Source organism: Coenobita brevimanus, chromosome 113 (assembly GCF_032717465.1).
Source record: "Coenobita brevimanus isolate Jiangsu-jjx chromosome 113, ASM3271746v2, whole genome shotgun sequence".
NCBI lineage: Eukaryota > Metazoa > Arthropoda > Malacostraca > Decapoda > Coenobitidae > Coenobita > Coenobita brevimanus.
Window position 1 is genome coordinate 15267047 of NC_137066.1, and position 16771 is coordinate 15283817.

Below are 16771 nucleotides of genomic sequence, written 5' to 3' on the forward strand. Positions count from 1 at the left end.
TTTGTTCTGAATTTTGTCTAGTTGTCTTAATGCAACCTCTCCACAACCATTCCACAAGGGTGAGGAATATTCAAGCTGAGAGCGCACATGACTTATAAATTATAGCTAACTGCTCATCGGCGAAGAAGTTACGGACTCTGTACAATAATCCAAGTTTCTTTGAGGTGGTTTTAGCAAGTGATCTGACATGAGAGGTCCAGCTGAGGGCACTGTTAAGTGAGACGCCAAGAATTTCTATACTTTTGGAGATGGGAATATTAGTAGTACTGAAGATAATGTACGAATCTGGCAATATCTGTCTATTAGTAAACTGTATATAATTAGTTTTACTAGCATTAAAAGAGACAAGGTTGTTTTGTCCCCATTCACTGATTGTAGATAAATCTTGATTTATGGAGATGGCTGTACTGAGTTCAGAGGTAGAGATATTAGACTTTGTAAATGGGTGTCTTATTGTGAATGAACTATGCAGTGTTGAGTCATCTGCAAATGAATGGATGGGATTGTGGGTGACAGATAAGAGATCATTAATATGAACCAGAAATAGGGTCGGTGCCAGGACTGATCCTTGCGGCACACCAGCATTAATGGAGTGGAAATTGGAATATGCATCATCTACTTTTACTCTTATTTTCCTGTCTCTGAGATATGAAGAAATCAAAGGAATAAAAGACGTTAGTCCATAGCAAGGGAGTTTGGACAGCAGGAAACGGTGCCATACTCTGTCGAAAGTTTTAGAGATATCAAGAGCTACTGCATGAGTTTCTCCAAAAAGATCAATTTATTGATGGATGGTATGAGTTAAGAGATTGAGTATGTCAATGGTGGATCTTTCGTGGTTAACAATATGCTTATTAATTAAAGTTTCAAATACCTTACCAAGAGAAGATGTGACAGCTATTGGTCTGTAATCGGAGGGGTCAGACGAACTTCCTTTCTTCGGAATTGGATGGATATTGGCTTCTTTCCATGAATTTTGGAATAAAGAAGTACGTATGCATAGTCTGAATAATTTAGCTAGGACAGAGGCTAGTTCAGGAGAACACTTTTTCAAAACAATAGGTGGAACTCCATTTGGGCCTGGAGCTTTGTTGGCAGGTAAATTGTCTAGGATGGATTTTACGTATCTTGTCTGTATTTTAAGTGGGGCAATTTCGGGAGAATCAAGTTCCAGTACTGGGACATTATGGCTGGTATCGTCTATGGTAGAGTTTCTGGCAAAGGTACTTGCAAAGATATCCGCTTTCCCACGCGGGTCATTTGTAATGTAGCTATCTGAAGATTTTGGTGGGGGAATGGAAGATGACTTGTTTAAGTTATTATTGAAAGAATTAAGAGTTGACCAGAATATTCTATTGTCATTAGGGTTGTTAAGTAGTTTTGATGCTTGCTTTTGAAGAAAGTTTGATTTAGATAGATTTAATACAGCTTTTGCATGATTTCTAGCAATTTTAAATTGGGAGAGTGATTCAGATGTTTTTGATTTTAAGGAAGAGTTATATGCTAATGACTTTTGGGCTGTTGCTCTGGCACAGTTGCCATCAAACCATTTTGGAGAGTTCGATCTTTTAGTGAACTGTTGATTTGGTATGAATAAATCCATACCAGCTAGTATTAAGTCACAAATGTGGGACTGGGTAGAACTGGGATCACTAGAGAAGAAAGACTGCCATGGAATGTCAGCAAGATAATTTCTAAATCCATCCCAGTCTGCCCTATCAAAGTGCCATCGGGTCACCCTGACAGGTTCAGAACGGGGAGGTGTGGGAGGGTTAACTAATGAGGCTTTGATGAGATTGTGGTCAGAGGATCCAAGTGGTGACAGTACCTCTATCCTGTATTGATCTGGATTATTTGTCAAGAATAAATCCAAGAGATGGGCATTATGGGCAGGATTATCAGGTATTCTGGTTGGTTGCTTTACCAACTGGGTGAGATTAAATGATTCCGCAAACAGCTCGCACTCTGGACCAGCGTCGTCAGTCCGGGCAGAATGCAATAACCATTCAACATTATGTATGTTAAAATCACCAAAAATTGTAATTTCGGTGCCAAGGGCAAGGTTAAGGTTACTCAACTGAGTGGATATGGAATCAAATACAGTGGGTTCCGAAGAAGCATTGGGGGAACGATAAACTGCACAAATATATTTGGTAATGTTTTGACAGTTTAGTTTATATAATGAGTAATCAAAACTGGGTGAAGTGAATTTTAAAATAGTGTCAACTGCATATTGGGATTTTATATAAGAATAGGTGCCGCCCTTGTTACGGAAGTGTGTAAGGAGATGGTAACCGGGAAAACAAAATGGAGATATATCGGTTGACGGTGAGATTTGTGGTTCTGTGAGGAAAAGGGCCAAATGGGATATGGACTGAAGGAAAAGATGAAATGAGTTTAAATTTGTGGTAAGGCCACGGATGTTGGTAAAGAATAAGGCCGCACTGTCACTTCTTCGCTGACGAGCATTCCCGGAAATAGCAACAGTCGCTGCCGGCACAGTCGCTTGATGGCGATTGGGAGGACCCTGTGCCGCCAGCCCTACCCTGCCGGTGGTGGCAATCCTAGGTACCACCTCATTTGATGGTAAGATTGCAGCTGCCGTTACTAAAGACGTGAAAAGAAGGTGTGATATGTTGTGCGCATGTAGTGTAGTGTAGACAGTTGAAGGTAGAGGTATTTGAGAGCATGCTGGCCTACTCTCTGTGTAAATGAATGCACATACTGGGATTCCACTAGAATTCGCGGTTTCCCACTGAGTCCAATGTCACGAGTTTATTGAAATATATGATCGCACCAACTCGTGACATTACGCCCCATCAAAATGATTTTTTTTTTCTCAGGAAAAAAATTTCAATATACATTCATATAAATCCTAACTCAGTCACACAAGATTCACACTGTGGTGTGTGTATGCTATCCTGCTACAGGAGAAAGTCATAGTCGCCAGTGAGCGAAAAAAAAACTCGTTTACGTTAATAGAAGCAAGCTTTAGGAAATAACTCCATGACGACGGTGAAAAATCCAGTACTCAGGTCAAATTCAGCGAAAAGTTCACTACATTTACATTAACAACTAATTGTTATGTAGCATCATGTATGTAATACACAGTGTAGGTGTGACAGTTGTGGTGTAACTGTACCTACGTGTAAAATTACATAATGCAAATCAAGAGTAAATGATGATGACGAGGCAGAAGAGAAGAGGCGGCAACATGCATCAGGGATGATCAGCTATTCTGCACGGCAATGCTGCACCCGCCAGCTGCACCTGCGAAAGGAATCAAGGTGGAGCATCAAAAGTGTCATTTCTCTCTCTCTGCCTAGCAATCAGTTCTTATGTTATAATTAACCAGGAAACATAGTCTTTGGATTTACAAATCTCTTAGAACCCTTGTAGTTTACTGGTTAATGCTTATTAACTAGGAAATGTGCCAGTTCTTGAATTCGCAAATTTCTTAGAACAAGCAGTTTACTGGTTAACCTAACACTACACTTACGATTAATCACAGGAAGCTGAGAATCCCTACGCAATCTCGGGCAGGTCATGTTTTAACACCCATCTTGGGTGTGAACACTCATGTGGATAATGTGCATTCTCTGGGAATCATGAGAGAGGCCCACAGCTCGAGACGTTCCACAAGGTAATTCATACACAGCCTCGGACTGTCTCTGCGGGGTTCTCAAACTTCCCCCTTAACTTACGGTACATATGTATGTACAGGCCCTGGACATACTGTGTCTTGTGGGGCCAACGGGCGAGACATCAGGTCTACACACACTTCACCACTGCCCTGTCTTTCAACTGCTTCAGAGATTATGGGTGCTGGTTCAAACAGCACAGGAAGGACATGTCCCTGATTAGTGGTATGTGGACACACATTACAGGAACGCACAAAACTATCTATTTCTCGTCCCATCCCTGGCCAGAAAAAGTCAGCTCAGATACGGCCCTGGGTCTTCCTTTTGCCCAGGTGACCTCCTGAGGCTGAACAATGACCCCATTCTAACACTGCTTGGTGATAGTTGGCAGGTACGACGAACTGCAGTCGAACTTTGCCCTGGGGCGTTCGTGACTCATGGTACAGCCGTCCTTGTTTACGAAGGAACTTGGCTTGACCTCCCCGTGAATACTTTATCACTCTACCCTTTGGTTTCTTTTGCACGGCAGCAAGTGTCGGGTCAGAATGTTGTTCTTGAACAACAACTTGGCTACACATCAGATCTTGCGGCGATTCAGTGGTCACCGGGGTGACACAGTTTGGAGCTTCAGCCATGGCTCGTGTTACTGCAGCTGAAGTCTGAGTAGCGTCATCTTCAGTGCAACTATACTTGGCACCGGGAATATTGCCTATGATAAGGTCAAATAAAGGTTCTGGCATGACAACTGCAACTGTCGTACCAGTGTAAAATGGAGATGCCACCTGGATACATGCCTCTTGGAACAATCACTGATCTATCAATAAGGTTAACTTGGATCTGTCGACCTGTGTACTCCTCAGGCCGAACTAGACTCTGCCTGACAAAGCAACCTGAGGAACCATTGACTCTCAGGACCTTCACAGGAATGCCTCCCACAAACCCTGGCTGAACAAGGAAGGCTCTGTCACCTGTGGGAGGGCCTGTGGAGGAAGCAGCCAGCCACTGATTAGGCTGCTGAATAAATGATGCAGCAAACATGGTGCCCTGTGAACTAGATACCTGAGGGGTCATACTCACTGCCTGGGGAGATGGAGCATTGGCCATCTGTGGAGGGGGGTTCACTGTCGCCGTGGGACTAGTGAACTGTGGGGGAGTACCCGTACTGGTAGGGACGTGACCACCGTGCTGCTGCTGAGGAATGAAGGCTGCTTTCGCCTCCTGCCTCCTACTCACTGGGGCTGGTGCTAAAAGGGTTTGTCCTGACGGTCGATTGCGTGGCTGATACTGCTGCTAGTTAGGGTACTTGTTGTACCTCTTCCACTCAGGTTTCTGAGTGTTTTGCCCCTGGTCCTTCCTCTGTGGTTTTGGACCTTGGCCATTATTCTGAAAACAGCCTTGTTGCTGGGGTTCAGTCTGAGACGGTTTCCCAGATTTATCAGATTTCCTGTTCCAGATATGCTGCTTGCGAGTTTGATACCCGTATACAGTGAAGAATGCATCAGTCTTCTTCACCATTTGGCTGGCATCTCTTACCTGGCAGATCTTAAGCTGAGCCATAAGTTCAGTAGGTCACGACTTTTCTAGCTGCGTGCACAGCATAAGGTCAAATATCCCCTCACGGGTGGAAGGAGTTTCATCTTTCTCCATCAACTCATCTAAGTAAGCAGTAAGCCGGTCAAGAAACTGAATGGCAGTCTCTTTTTCCTGTAAGCACGCCCTCATGAACTGACTCTTGTGTCATCAACTGTGAGACTGTATGCTTTGACGAGTGCGACCTTCATCGTCTCATACATGAGATTGTCTCCACGAATTCTGTGGAGAATATCGAGGGCAGGGCCCTCAAACAGGCTAAGAAACTGAAGCCGCTTAGCTGCATCATCCAGCTGGTAAAGTTGAGCCATGTCTTCAAAACGAGCTGCGTATGGCTCGATTCGCTCACCTTCCTTGTATGGGGGAAGCTTGATGTGTGGGGTCGCCATAATATGTGCAGGGATAGTGCTCATGGAGCTTGGGCCAGCTGTACCAGATGTGACTGAAGCCAAGGAATCTCGCTTGAGCTTCAACATTTCAAATTCATGTTTTTCACGTGCTTCTTGCTCGGCACGTTCGTGTTCTCGTTCTCTCTCTCGTTCCTCACGCTGTTCTCGCTCATGTTCTAACTCGAGTTCGCGTTGTTTTTGCTCATGTTCGCGCTGTTCTCGCTCATGTTCGCGCTCTTTTTCGCATTCCTCACTCTGAATTCGACGCTCTTCTCAAACATCATTCTTGCGTTGCTGCTCTTAATTAAACCGAGAGAGGATATAGTCCTTTATTTTCTCGGGGTCAGTAAGCCCCATATCTTTAGCTTCCTGTACATAGACGCTGGTAGACATGATGTTAAGTCAATCTAAGTGAACTAGAGACTCAGTACTGACTGCAATTTTGCAGAGAAAGATGCCAATAATCGAGAATAAAGAATATAGGCACAGGTTAATGGTGACCAGTTTTATCTAATTAAACTGGTAAATAAAAGAAAATTAAACAAACAACTGACTGTGAAAACTATTACGTAAATTAATAAAAATGAATTAATAATCACCAGTAGGATAGTGCCTATAGACTTTAATGATAAATACCTAAGTATGAGTGAGTGAGTATTATCTCGTGAATAGCTTTAGAGCTAGGAGTTAATATCCTGGAATGAGGTCGCCAAATGTCACGGGGTTTTTAGATTATGCAAAATTAAAGAATAATATTCAATAATACTTGAGAACAGGGACAAAGAACTGACTTGTGAAAATCAAGCAATGATTACTTTATGCGACTTACGTCGCCGATTCTCTAAGGACGAGAATTTATAAACTTTCTCAACAGCACACAGCAGACTAATTACTCACATGTGCTGTTTATTGGTACTGTTAGCCTCTGGAGAAAGTGACTCCACCCCTGACAATCAATAACTAATGCTATTAATGATAAACAGGTTCTTGCTGGTGCAATTAACTCCTGGTTGCACAACGGATTTTAAGCTTAATACAAAAGGACTGGCCTAAGTACCAGTTATGAATAATGTAAAGCGTTTATGCAGACTAGAAGCTATGAGGCGGTGGCTCAATCGGTAGAGAGGTGGCCTACAGTCCCAAGGGACCCAGGTTCAAATCCACGCTGGGGCAGGGAACAGTTTAAGGATTTGAATTACATTAAATCAGGCTTTACTGATCTACCAGAAGCCCCGCCGACATGTCGTAAAAATACCCCCGCTAATACCAATACACCAGTCCTGTATGAGACAGCCCTAGCATGTATTCAATATGGACGGTGGGTGTTAGCGCCGAAGTGGTGACATGTAGAGGTGCATGGTATGTAGGAGGACTGCTGGGCCTTGATAGCAGGCTGTGGAGCCTATGCCCAGAGTCGGACACATTAAAAAAAAGAAAAAAAAAAAAAAGTGAAATAAGCTTAATGGAGAAATAAAACACGAGTTTACATTACATTAAGCTCAAGGAAAAGAACTGTAAAAATATTGATTACAATGAAACAAATTTACGTTACGTTTCATTATGAATTCACAAATAAGGAGAACACACTCACTTGCTCACACAAAAGCTAAACTCTTAAACCCAGGAAAAACAAAAAGAAATTCTGGTCAGAGAGTGGGCTAAGTGGGAACTGGGCTGCGTTGCTGAGGAAGGACGCTGCCACACTGAACCTCTCGCCAAATCACGCTAGGTGGAAATTTAGGAACTCGCTGGACAACGGTGGCGGCGGGATGAACTGGGCATCGTTACTGAGGAAGGACGCTGCCACACACGCTGCTCGATACAGAGCCCAATCGAACCTACTTCCACAACGCTTAAATCCTGAGTTCAAATTGTGAATGAGAGAGACGCTAGAGCGGGCCGCACTTGGTGACGGCTTAACGAATTTAGTGTGAGCGATACACACTCACAATAAATCACTCAGCAGAGGTGCTAATGTCGCGCACAAAGACGATCACTTATGAAACAGTGAAAAATGGTTCTGAAAACACTCCCGATCGGGTGAATACGTGGCGGTTGACTGAGTGATACATACTGGGATTCCACTAGAATTCGCGGTTTCCCACCAAGTTCAGTGTCACGAGTTTATTTAAATATATGATCGCACCAACTCGTGACACCACCTTTGGATTTGAAATAAGTATTGAGGAAGTAGAAGGATACAGAGAAAGGTTTGCTATCAGTCACCTCAGACAGCTGAGTCTCAGTTAGGAAGAGAACGTGAGACTCAGAGGAGTTGAGGTGGTGCTTAACATAGAGAAGGTTAGAGGAAAGGTCGCGAATGTTGCAGAAGAGTAGAAGTGAGTCAGTGTTCCAGGCATCTCGCTGGGTCGACACCAGGAGAGGAGCGGATGGTTGGAGCTTTGATGTCCTTCCCCTTGGGACTCCGAGGCTTGGTTATTGGATGCCATTTCTTTATGTAGAAATTTGAGGCAGAAATGAAGTGTGTAATGTGCATGCAGTTTGGTGTTGACAGTTATAAGAACTTGTATTGGAGAGGATGCTAGCATACTCCCTGTGTTACTGAAACGTTGACAAAGTTCAGGAAAGAGGGATGGTCAGGAGCTAGTCCCGAGGGCTGATGATGCAGAAGCTCCAGCTTTCCCTGTCGTCAGCCATCCATCCACCTTTGGAGTTCCGCCCTACTCTGCTGGTGCTGCAGTCAACTCCCTCTAATGCGGAAGTGAGCATGAACACTGGATTATCTAAAAAAAATTATTTACTGCTTCAGTTTGTTAATGTACTTTTTAGTCTACTCTTGTTACCATCAGTGGTTTTTACTCAATTTAGGAGGGATCTCTATTTGCTAAGGCTCTATCAACCCCTCTCCTTAACTGAATAACTGAATAATGAAGTATGGATATGACAGGATCCAACTAAAATGTTTGTCATTTTAGGGAAAAGGACACACCTGTGCACATCACTGGAAAGGTAAAATAACAAAAATAACATGCGTACCCGCTCGAACAAGCTTCATTCTCATAATGTGGGAATGTCTATAACTTCATTATATTCTTTCCACCATTAGACAGTTTTATTCAGTCCAAGGATGAGAAATCAGGATGTGAAGGGTCTATTGGAGATTGTTCCTAACCCATTTAGTACAAATGTTCACCAGAATTAGCAACATCACTTGGAGGTACGAAGAACATCCTAAAGTAATATGGTATCGGATTCAAAGGGTTAATACGTGACAAAATTGGAATTATAACTGTACGAGTCTCTATGATACCTGATACAGATTCAAATAATGGCGGAGGGAGAGTAACAGAAATAATCCTTGCCCATGATGGTGAGGTTAAGCTTAGGGATAGTGTGTCTGCAGTATGAGTGATGCAGGTGCTAACTGCTTGATACTTTAATGGGCAGCATAATACATCATACTCTTCTGATTACTGGAACAAAAGATATAGTCCAATGGTCCATAACTCCACGTTATCTTATATAAAAGAGAAAAAAAACTCCAGGAATCATGGTGTGTTTGAATGTGATGATGATTTCGATTTTTTTTTTAAACTCCATACACCATTTCCCAACTTCCTTACCTTGCCTGAATGTCGTATTTCTCACATTTGAAAGATTTCTAATTTTCCATTATTCCTCTCTCTCTCTCTCTCTCTCTCTCTCTCTCTCTCTCTCTCTCTCTCTCTCTCTTTCTCTCTCTCTCTCTCTCTCTCTCTCTCCTACAGGAACCTCGAGGGCAATCCACTGCTGACTTCTCCAGTCACCACATTCAGTCAACTTCCAAGCCTCAGATCACTGTAAGTATAGCCAATTTTATTTTTAAATTTGACTGAGTTGTCTCGGCCATTTTCTTAACACTTTTAATCTGGTGGCTTGTTAAAATGGCTTCTTCTTGCTCATTCCAGACGACTCTATTCAACTCAGTGGTCCTCAACCTTGAGGGGGTCGAGTCTCTTTCGCAGTTGGCACATATATCCACGTCCCGTCCTCTGCCCCCTAATTACATAATAAAATTAGCGTTTTCCCCTGAACGAAGACGAAAAATTAAAAATAATTCTGTTATATTATTAATTAAGAGTTAAACGAGATGTATAAGAAGCATGCCAGTACACAACACATTTAGTGATATTCTACTGTACACTTTTTTTGCTGGTGAATGCAACACTGCATGCCTGATAGAGCGCAATGTAGAACAGCTCAGCATTCAAGCCTGTTTCTGTATTTAGTTTTACGTCAATCAGCGAAGAGAATTCTGTCTCAGACAGATACCAAGGACATAGATCCCCATATTGTAAGGCAATTAAACAATCATATGATGATCATAAACACCACATGAAAAATCATATACTCAGCCACATGGTTATGAACACCATCACATTATAACTTCCATAAGCAACATTACATGATCATAAAGAGCATTACACGCTCGTGATCATAAAAACAGCCATATAGTGAAAAACTCCATCATTTGGTCATAAACACCATGTTTTCTTCTTAACCCTAAGTATGTGGAGGCGTTGTTGTAACCCATGTCTCTGGGGCGGCAAATACAGAAAAAAGAATATATATTATTTTTTTAATAGCTGTTTTGATCCACTTATACCTAACCAAACATTTGCAAACTTTAGCCAAACAAAGTTCAGTAGGGCCACTGACGTTTGAAACCAACTGGAGTTCCATATGTTGTCCAGGGTGTTTCCGCAGTCTGTGAGAGTGGGGCGACCGGCAGGCACAAAAAAGTGTTGCAAGTGGCTGGCAAGTTATGTAAGGGAAAGTTGCTTGGGAGGTGATTTCCGTGCTTTATAACACCAGAAATCAAGTTATTCATAAATTTTCAATGATAATGACAGTTGTTGTGCAAAAATCATAAGCACTTCGCTTTGCACTAAACATAATACGTGAGTGTAATTTTGATTGAGGTGACCATCGTTTTCTTTACAAGCATTGATTTTTTCACAAACTATATCACTTACTGTTAACACTAATTACTACATGGTCACGGTTAAATATGGAAATAACGTAATTATACAGAGTTGCCACATGAGGAAAAATTAATTGTAGCACTTAATTGTGCCACTCAGTAATTGTTGATTAGTTTTCTAAATTTATTGCCAATTATGCACATAGGAGTTAATTTTCTGACTGTCCATGTTTATCTTTCCTCATATAACTAAAAGAATCCACAGTAACTTGGTAGCGGGCGTCACTTTCACTTTTGTGTGGCACACTGCAGTGTCACTCATCACCGTCTCATTCACTATTACACAGATTTATATTTTCTTACATACAGTATTATGCACTCCGTTTTCTGTCTCTTGTCAGTACTCAGCCTTGCTCTTATAGCTATAGCAACTCACATTAACTTGATAGCAAGTGTAAATTTCCCGTTTGTGTAATGCACTGTAGTGTCAATCACCACCAACTCATTCACTATTACACTAATTTATATAATCTTACTTATTTTCTGTCTCTTGTCAGTACTTAGCTTTGCTCTTATTGCTGTAGAAATCCACAATAACTTCATAGTGAGCATCTGTTTCGCGTTTGTGTAATGCACTACATTGTCACTGGCCACTGGGTTTTTATTTACAGTTACACTAATTTATATTTTCTTACATATTTTCCGTTTCTTGTCACTACTTAGCTTTGCTCTTATAGCTGTTGCAAACCACAAGAACTTCATAGTAAGCATCACTTTCACTTTCATGTACGGCACTGCTGTCTCACTCGCCATGATCTCCAACAGGGTCCTTACACATATTATTTATAATCTCCGGAAGCATTCACTTGTCCTCTGTGTGAGGAAAGGCAGAGTCGGTTGGGGAAATTCAAGACATGGCAGGGAAGAACATGGTAAGGTAAGGAAAGACAAAGTATGGCAGGGAAAGGTAGGGTAAGGTATGGAAGGATAGGGAAGGGTAAGGAAAGGCTGGGAAGGGTAGGAAAGGGCAGGGCAGAGTAGGAAGATGCAGGGTAGGATAAGGAGATGCAGGATTGGGTAGAAAAAGCCAAAGCATGGAAGGAGAAGGCAAGGTGGGGTACGGCAAGGCATGGTAGAGTAGGGAGATGCAGGGTAAGTTAGTGTAGGGAAAGGCAGGGTAGAGTAGAGAGATGCAGAGTAAGGTAAGGAAAGATAGGGTAGGGCAGGAAAAGACAAGGCTTGGCAAGGAAAGGCAGAGTAGGGTAGGAAAAACCAAAGTAGGGAATGGAGAGGCTGGGTCATTTGCTCCATTTAGAGCAGCTTTCTCCTCACATCCACCTTCTCCCCTTTGAAAGTACTGTCAGAGTTGTCACTAGGCGATATGTTGTGCCCTTCTGGCGGCTGGGCTTGCTTCCTGCCCAGTTAGGTGATGGTAAAAGGCGGGGGGGGGGGGGTTGAGAGAAACGGAGCACTAACTTCAGTTTATGAAGACTAGTGGCAGACTGACTGCTGTAATACCCCCTGCAGCCTGAGGGATCCACGTGACCCACTCAGCAGGCATAATCAACAGTTAGGCGGGAATAACAGAGCACAAAAAATTTAAAAATCCAGCCATCTTCTGGAATGCTCATCGTAGTCATGTAGGGCCAGATTACCAGGTATAGGCAAAATGGGCAACTGCCTACCAGGCCACGGCCTGTCACAGGCCATCCAGACTTCCAGAGCGGAATAAATATACGCTTTGGGCGTCCAAATAAGGACCATCACCCATCAGGCCACCAAAAAAAGGCCATTATAGATCATGCCAAAATTTCACTGGAAATAACGGAAAAAAGATATCTATATGGTGCGGGCCAACCGTCTGCGTTGCCTGTCAGGCCACACCAGGGTTAATCCGGCCCTGCAATCATGCACGTAGACATTCTGGAAGGTATGTTGCAGCCTAAGGGTCAAAACTCACCACATGGTCATAAACACTACAACAAGGCCATAAACACAATCACACGGTATTAACAATTCCACCTGAGAAGGCTAATAAACATCAACACATGGCAGTAAACAGAAATACATGGTAATAATCACAGCCATATTGTTATAAACTCCACCCCGTGGTTATAACTCCTCCACATAGCCATTAACACCATTACATGAATGTAACCGCCACAGAATAATTGTTCACTCCTTCATGGCATCAAATACTCAGGGCCATCAACATCACCAAATAGCCATAAACACTACCATTAGGCCATGAACACCAACAAATGGCCACAAACACCACCACTGAGTGAAAAAAAAAAAAAAAAAACAAGGCCATAAGCACCACATTATGCCATAATCACCATCACATGGTCACAGACGTCACCACATTGTTGCGGTCATACAGACCATCAGGTATTGAAGGTGACATGTGGAGGTGTATGGTATGTAGGAGGACTACTGGGCCTTGGGAGCAGGCTGTAAAGTCTATGCCCAGAGTGGTATACATAAGAATACAGTACACACGATCATATGATTGTACACACCGTCACATGGTTATTAGCATCATCCAATGGTTTTAAATACCATCACATTACTGTTGTCATAACCAAAAGTACATGTTGATGATCATGACCATTATCATGTGATTATTATGTGCTACAGTCATCTACATATATAAATGAACCGTGTTGTTTGTTTGTTTCTTTGTCCTTCAATAACGCCCAAACCAAGGGCCAGAGACCCCTAGACCCATATATACTCTGAATCAGGGAGACTCAAGGATGATTTTAAGGGAGTCAAAATTCAGTTCTGGGTCATTTCAGGTTACCTGTAGAGTGTTCGCCTTTTTTGGCCCGGGCAACGCCGGGTACCCTTGCAGCCCAATTTTTGGCATGGAGACTCACGTGACCTGCAGTTCGGACATAGGCTATGTGGGGTTAACCGCCGGGGTCATTTGAGGTCACCAGTAATACACGCTCGAACGACTGGACCCAGCAGACAAATTTTTGGCATGGAGACTCACATGACCTCCAGTTCGGACATAGGCTATGCGAGATTGACCTCCAAGGTCATTTGAGGTCATCGGTACTAGTAAACAAATGCGCACAAATACTGTGCATTAGTCTGTGAAAGCTGAAATAGAAAGTTCCTGAACTTCTTACAATCCCTCGTCAAAAGCATGAGAGGTACATGGTCTTTCTGGAGTAGAGAGAAAGATTGAACTAGAAAAAATAGGATTAGAATATTCGCCTTTGTGGTCCGGGCAACGTCGGATACCTCTGCTAGTAAGCTATATTCTACAGTCATGAATATTAGTCAAAGAGGTCCATGCATGTTCGTAATCCCCTTTTAATTTGTCAAATTTCATTCTCGATAAGGAAAACGAAAATATTAGCATTCCTTGAAATTCGACTACCATCGAGTTCTCGTCTATATATCAACACATCTTCAGATTCATCCTAGAAATGACATGAAATGCAAATGAAGGTTTGCTGGTCCTCTTTATTATAATTTCCTGTTAGTTATAACATATCTATCTATCTATATCCATCTCTCTCTCTCTCTCTCTCTCTCTCTCTCATCATCAGCCGTTTGAGTGTCCACTGCAGGACCGGCCCCTACCGAAGTGGGGACGATACAGCCAATGTATCTCTACCAAGTGGCTTAGGCTGTGTAGTAGAGATTGTATGTAGGGTGAGAAGTGCTTGTAAGTGTAGTTGTTGTGTTGGAGTGGCTTTGGATGTGTGTGTAGTCTGTGAACCAAGTGTAATCGGCCCGCACAAGCCGACTGAGTGCAAGCATACTTTATAGTATGTGACACTGGTTCAACCACAGCACCCCTGATGTCCTCCAAAGCAGTATGGGGCCAGAAGAACGCTCCCAAAGTTTATTACCTTGGCGGGACGCGAACCCTCATTCTTCAGTGTACGAAAACGCACACTTCACCACTATACCACAGAAGCTCTCTCTCTCTCTCTCTCTCTCTCTCTCTCTCTCTCTCTCTCTCTCTCTCTATATATATATATCCATCCATCCATCATCCAATCCTACGTTGCCCCATGAGGAGCGTAGGAGCCCAGGGCTAGGCAAGTTGGTCCTGACATTTAAGATGAGAATGACCAGCCTCATTCATCCCTGAGTGGCATTACGTTAGCAATAAACCCCAACCATCCCTTGGACATAAACCTTCATCGGCTCAATCCGACTGGAGCGCCGCAATGACCCGCTAAATCACCAGGCTCCATAATTTTGTTATATGGTCACCACCTAGCATAGTAAATGGTTTCCTGGTGTACAGGAAACAATTCGGCTTGCCACGCAGTGTAGAGTCACTCATAGGCAGAATGAACAAGAAAGAATGAAGGAAAGACAGAAGAGGGAGTGGAAAGTCACCCGTAGGCAGAAGTATGAGGAAAGAATGAATTAAAGAAAGACAGAAGAGGAAGGACGGAAAGGAGAGAGGAGTGGAAAGGGCAGACACCCGAGAGCAGCACTACATCGAGTGAGTGGATGGTGAGCACCCCCACCTACCAAAATATATATATATAAATAAAAAAATATATATATATATATATATATATATATATATATATATATATATATATATATATATATATATATATATATTCCCCTGGGTAAAGGGGGATAGAATATTTCACCAGTATTTCTTGCTTGTCATGAGAGGCGACTAAAAGGGACACTTTTATCTACATTCTTTTTGCTCTCTTTCTTTCCCTTGTACTTTGTCTGTCCAAACCTTCTGCATTTTAATTTCATTTAGTTAATTTCCTCACTCCACTGTCTGGTTCCTGCGAGCCACTGGCATTGGCTCCAGGGTAAAATATTTTTCTGCCTAAGAAATCTTGATGAACTCTGGTTACGAAGCAATGGCCCTCAGTTCCGTGCAGCCCTTAAGTGGGCAGGGGATGCTAAGAATCCCACGGTGTAGAAATAAGTTTATACATCCAAAAAGAACCTTAAGAATAGGAAACTGGAATGTTCGAACTCTCAATCAGGCTGGTAAAATGGAAGAACTTATTTCAGTGTTCAAGGAATACAAGATTGATATTTGTGCTCGTACAGAAACGAGGTTACTTGGAGTTGATAAAATGAATTTGGAAGATGGTATTACTATGTTGGTTTCTGGTAGGAGTGATGGAAATCATTACCAAGGAGTAGGCTTACTGCTGAGTAGAGATGCTTGTAAGGCAGAATGTGAGTTTGAACCAATTAATGAGCGCTTGCTTTATGCTCGTTTCAAATCTGACCATGGTAATATCAGTATGGTTGTAGGGTATGCTCCGACAAATGAGGCTGCTGATGAAATGAAGGATGACTTTTATGAGAAGTTGCAGGATGTAGTGAATAGAGTGGCAAGACATGATGGATTAGTTTACATTGGTGATTTTAATGCGATTGTTGGCAGTAGTAGGGATGGCTTTGAAGATTGTATGGGTAAGGAGGGTGTTGGTATAAGAAACGAAAATGGGGTGCGATGTGGAAGCTTTTGTTTGGCAAATGACCTTATAATCGGTGGAACTATCTTTGAGCATGCAAAAATACATATGACTACTTGGATTTCACTATGTAGTAAATGCTGTAACCAGACTGACCACATTGCAATTGGCAGAAGGCATAGGAGTTATTTGCAAGATGTTTGCGTAAGGAGGGGAGCAGATATAAGTAGTGATCATCAACTTGTTGTGTCAAAGATTTTAAATAAAACTTAAGAGAAGCGTCAAGGGTAATTGTACAGGAGGTAATAATTATATTTTTGATGAGCTGAGGAGTGATGAGAACACGAAGGAAAAGTTTCGGTGGGAATGTAGGAACAGGTTTCTAGTCCTGCAGACTTTGGTGGAATCTGAAGGCAATGATATTAATCAAATGTGGAGAGAGGTAAAAGATGTTTTGCATGAGAGGGGCTAAGGCTACTATTAAGAAAAAGGGAAAAGCGAGAAGGAAAAAGTAGATGTCAGATGAAACATGGAATGCAGTTCAGAAAAGGAAAGAGGCTAAGTTAAGAAGTGAGGAACAACATGCTGATGGTCAGGTATTTGAAGTACTTAGAGCAAAGTACTGGCGTTTACATTCTGAAGTAAAAAGACTCGTTAGACGTGATAAGAGGAGGCAATATGATGAAAAGGCAACAGAGACAGAAATTAAATTAAGCAAAAATGACGGTCAGAGCACACAAACAGCTTATCAGGCCACAAAGGAGTTAACGGGACTGAAAAGAGAAGGAAAGA

At 42.4% G+C, this 16771-nt stretch overlaps 1 protein-coding gene across 1 annotated transcript in view; it reads left to right on the forward strand.

Moving 5' to 3' along the window:
- LOC145418266 (uncharacterized) overlaps positions 1-16771 on the forward strand; it is a 481506-nt gene that overhangs the window by 348164 nt on the left and 116571 nt on the right. Inside the window, exon 13 of the mRNA XM_080286710.1 lies at positions 9349-9420. Coding sequence (XP_080142836.1) covers positions 9349-9420 — 72 coding nt within the window. The remainder of the gene's footprint in view (positions 1-9348; positions 9421-16771) is intronic.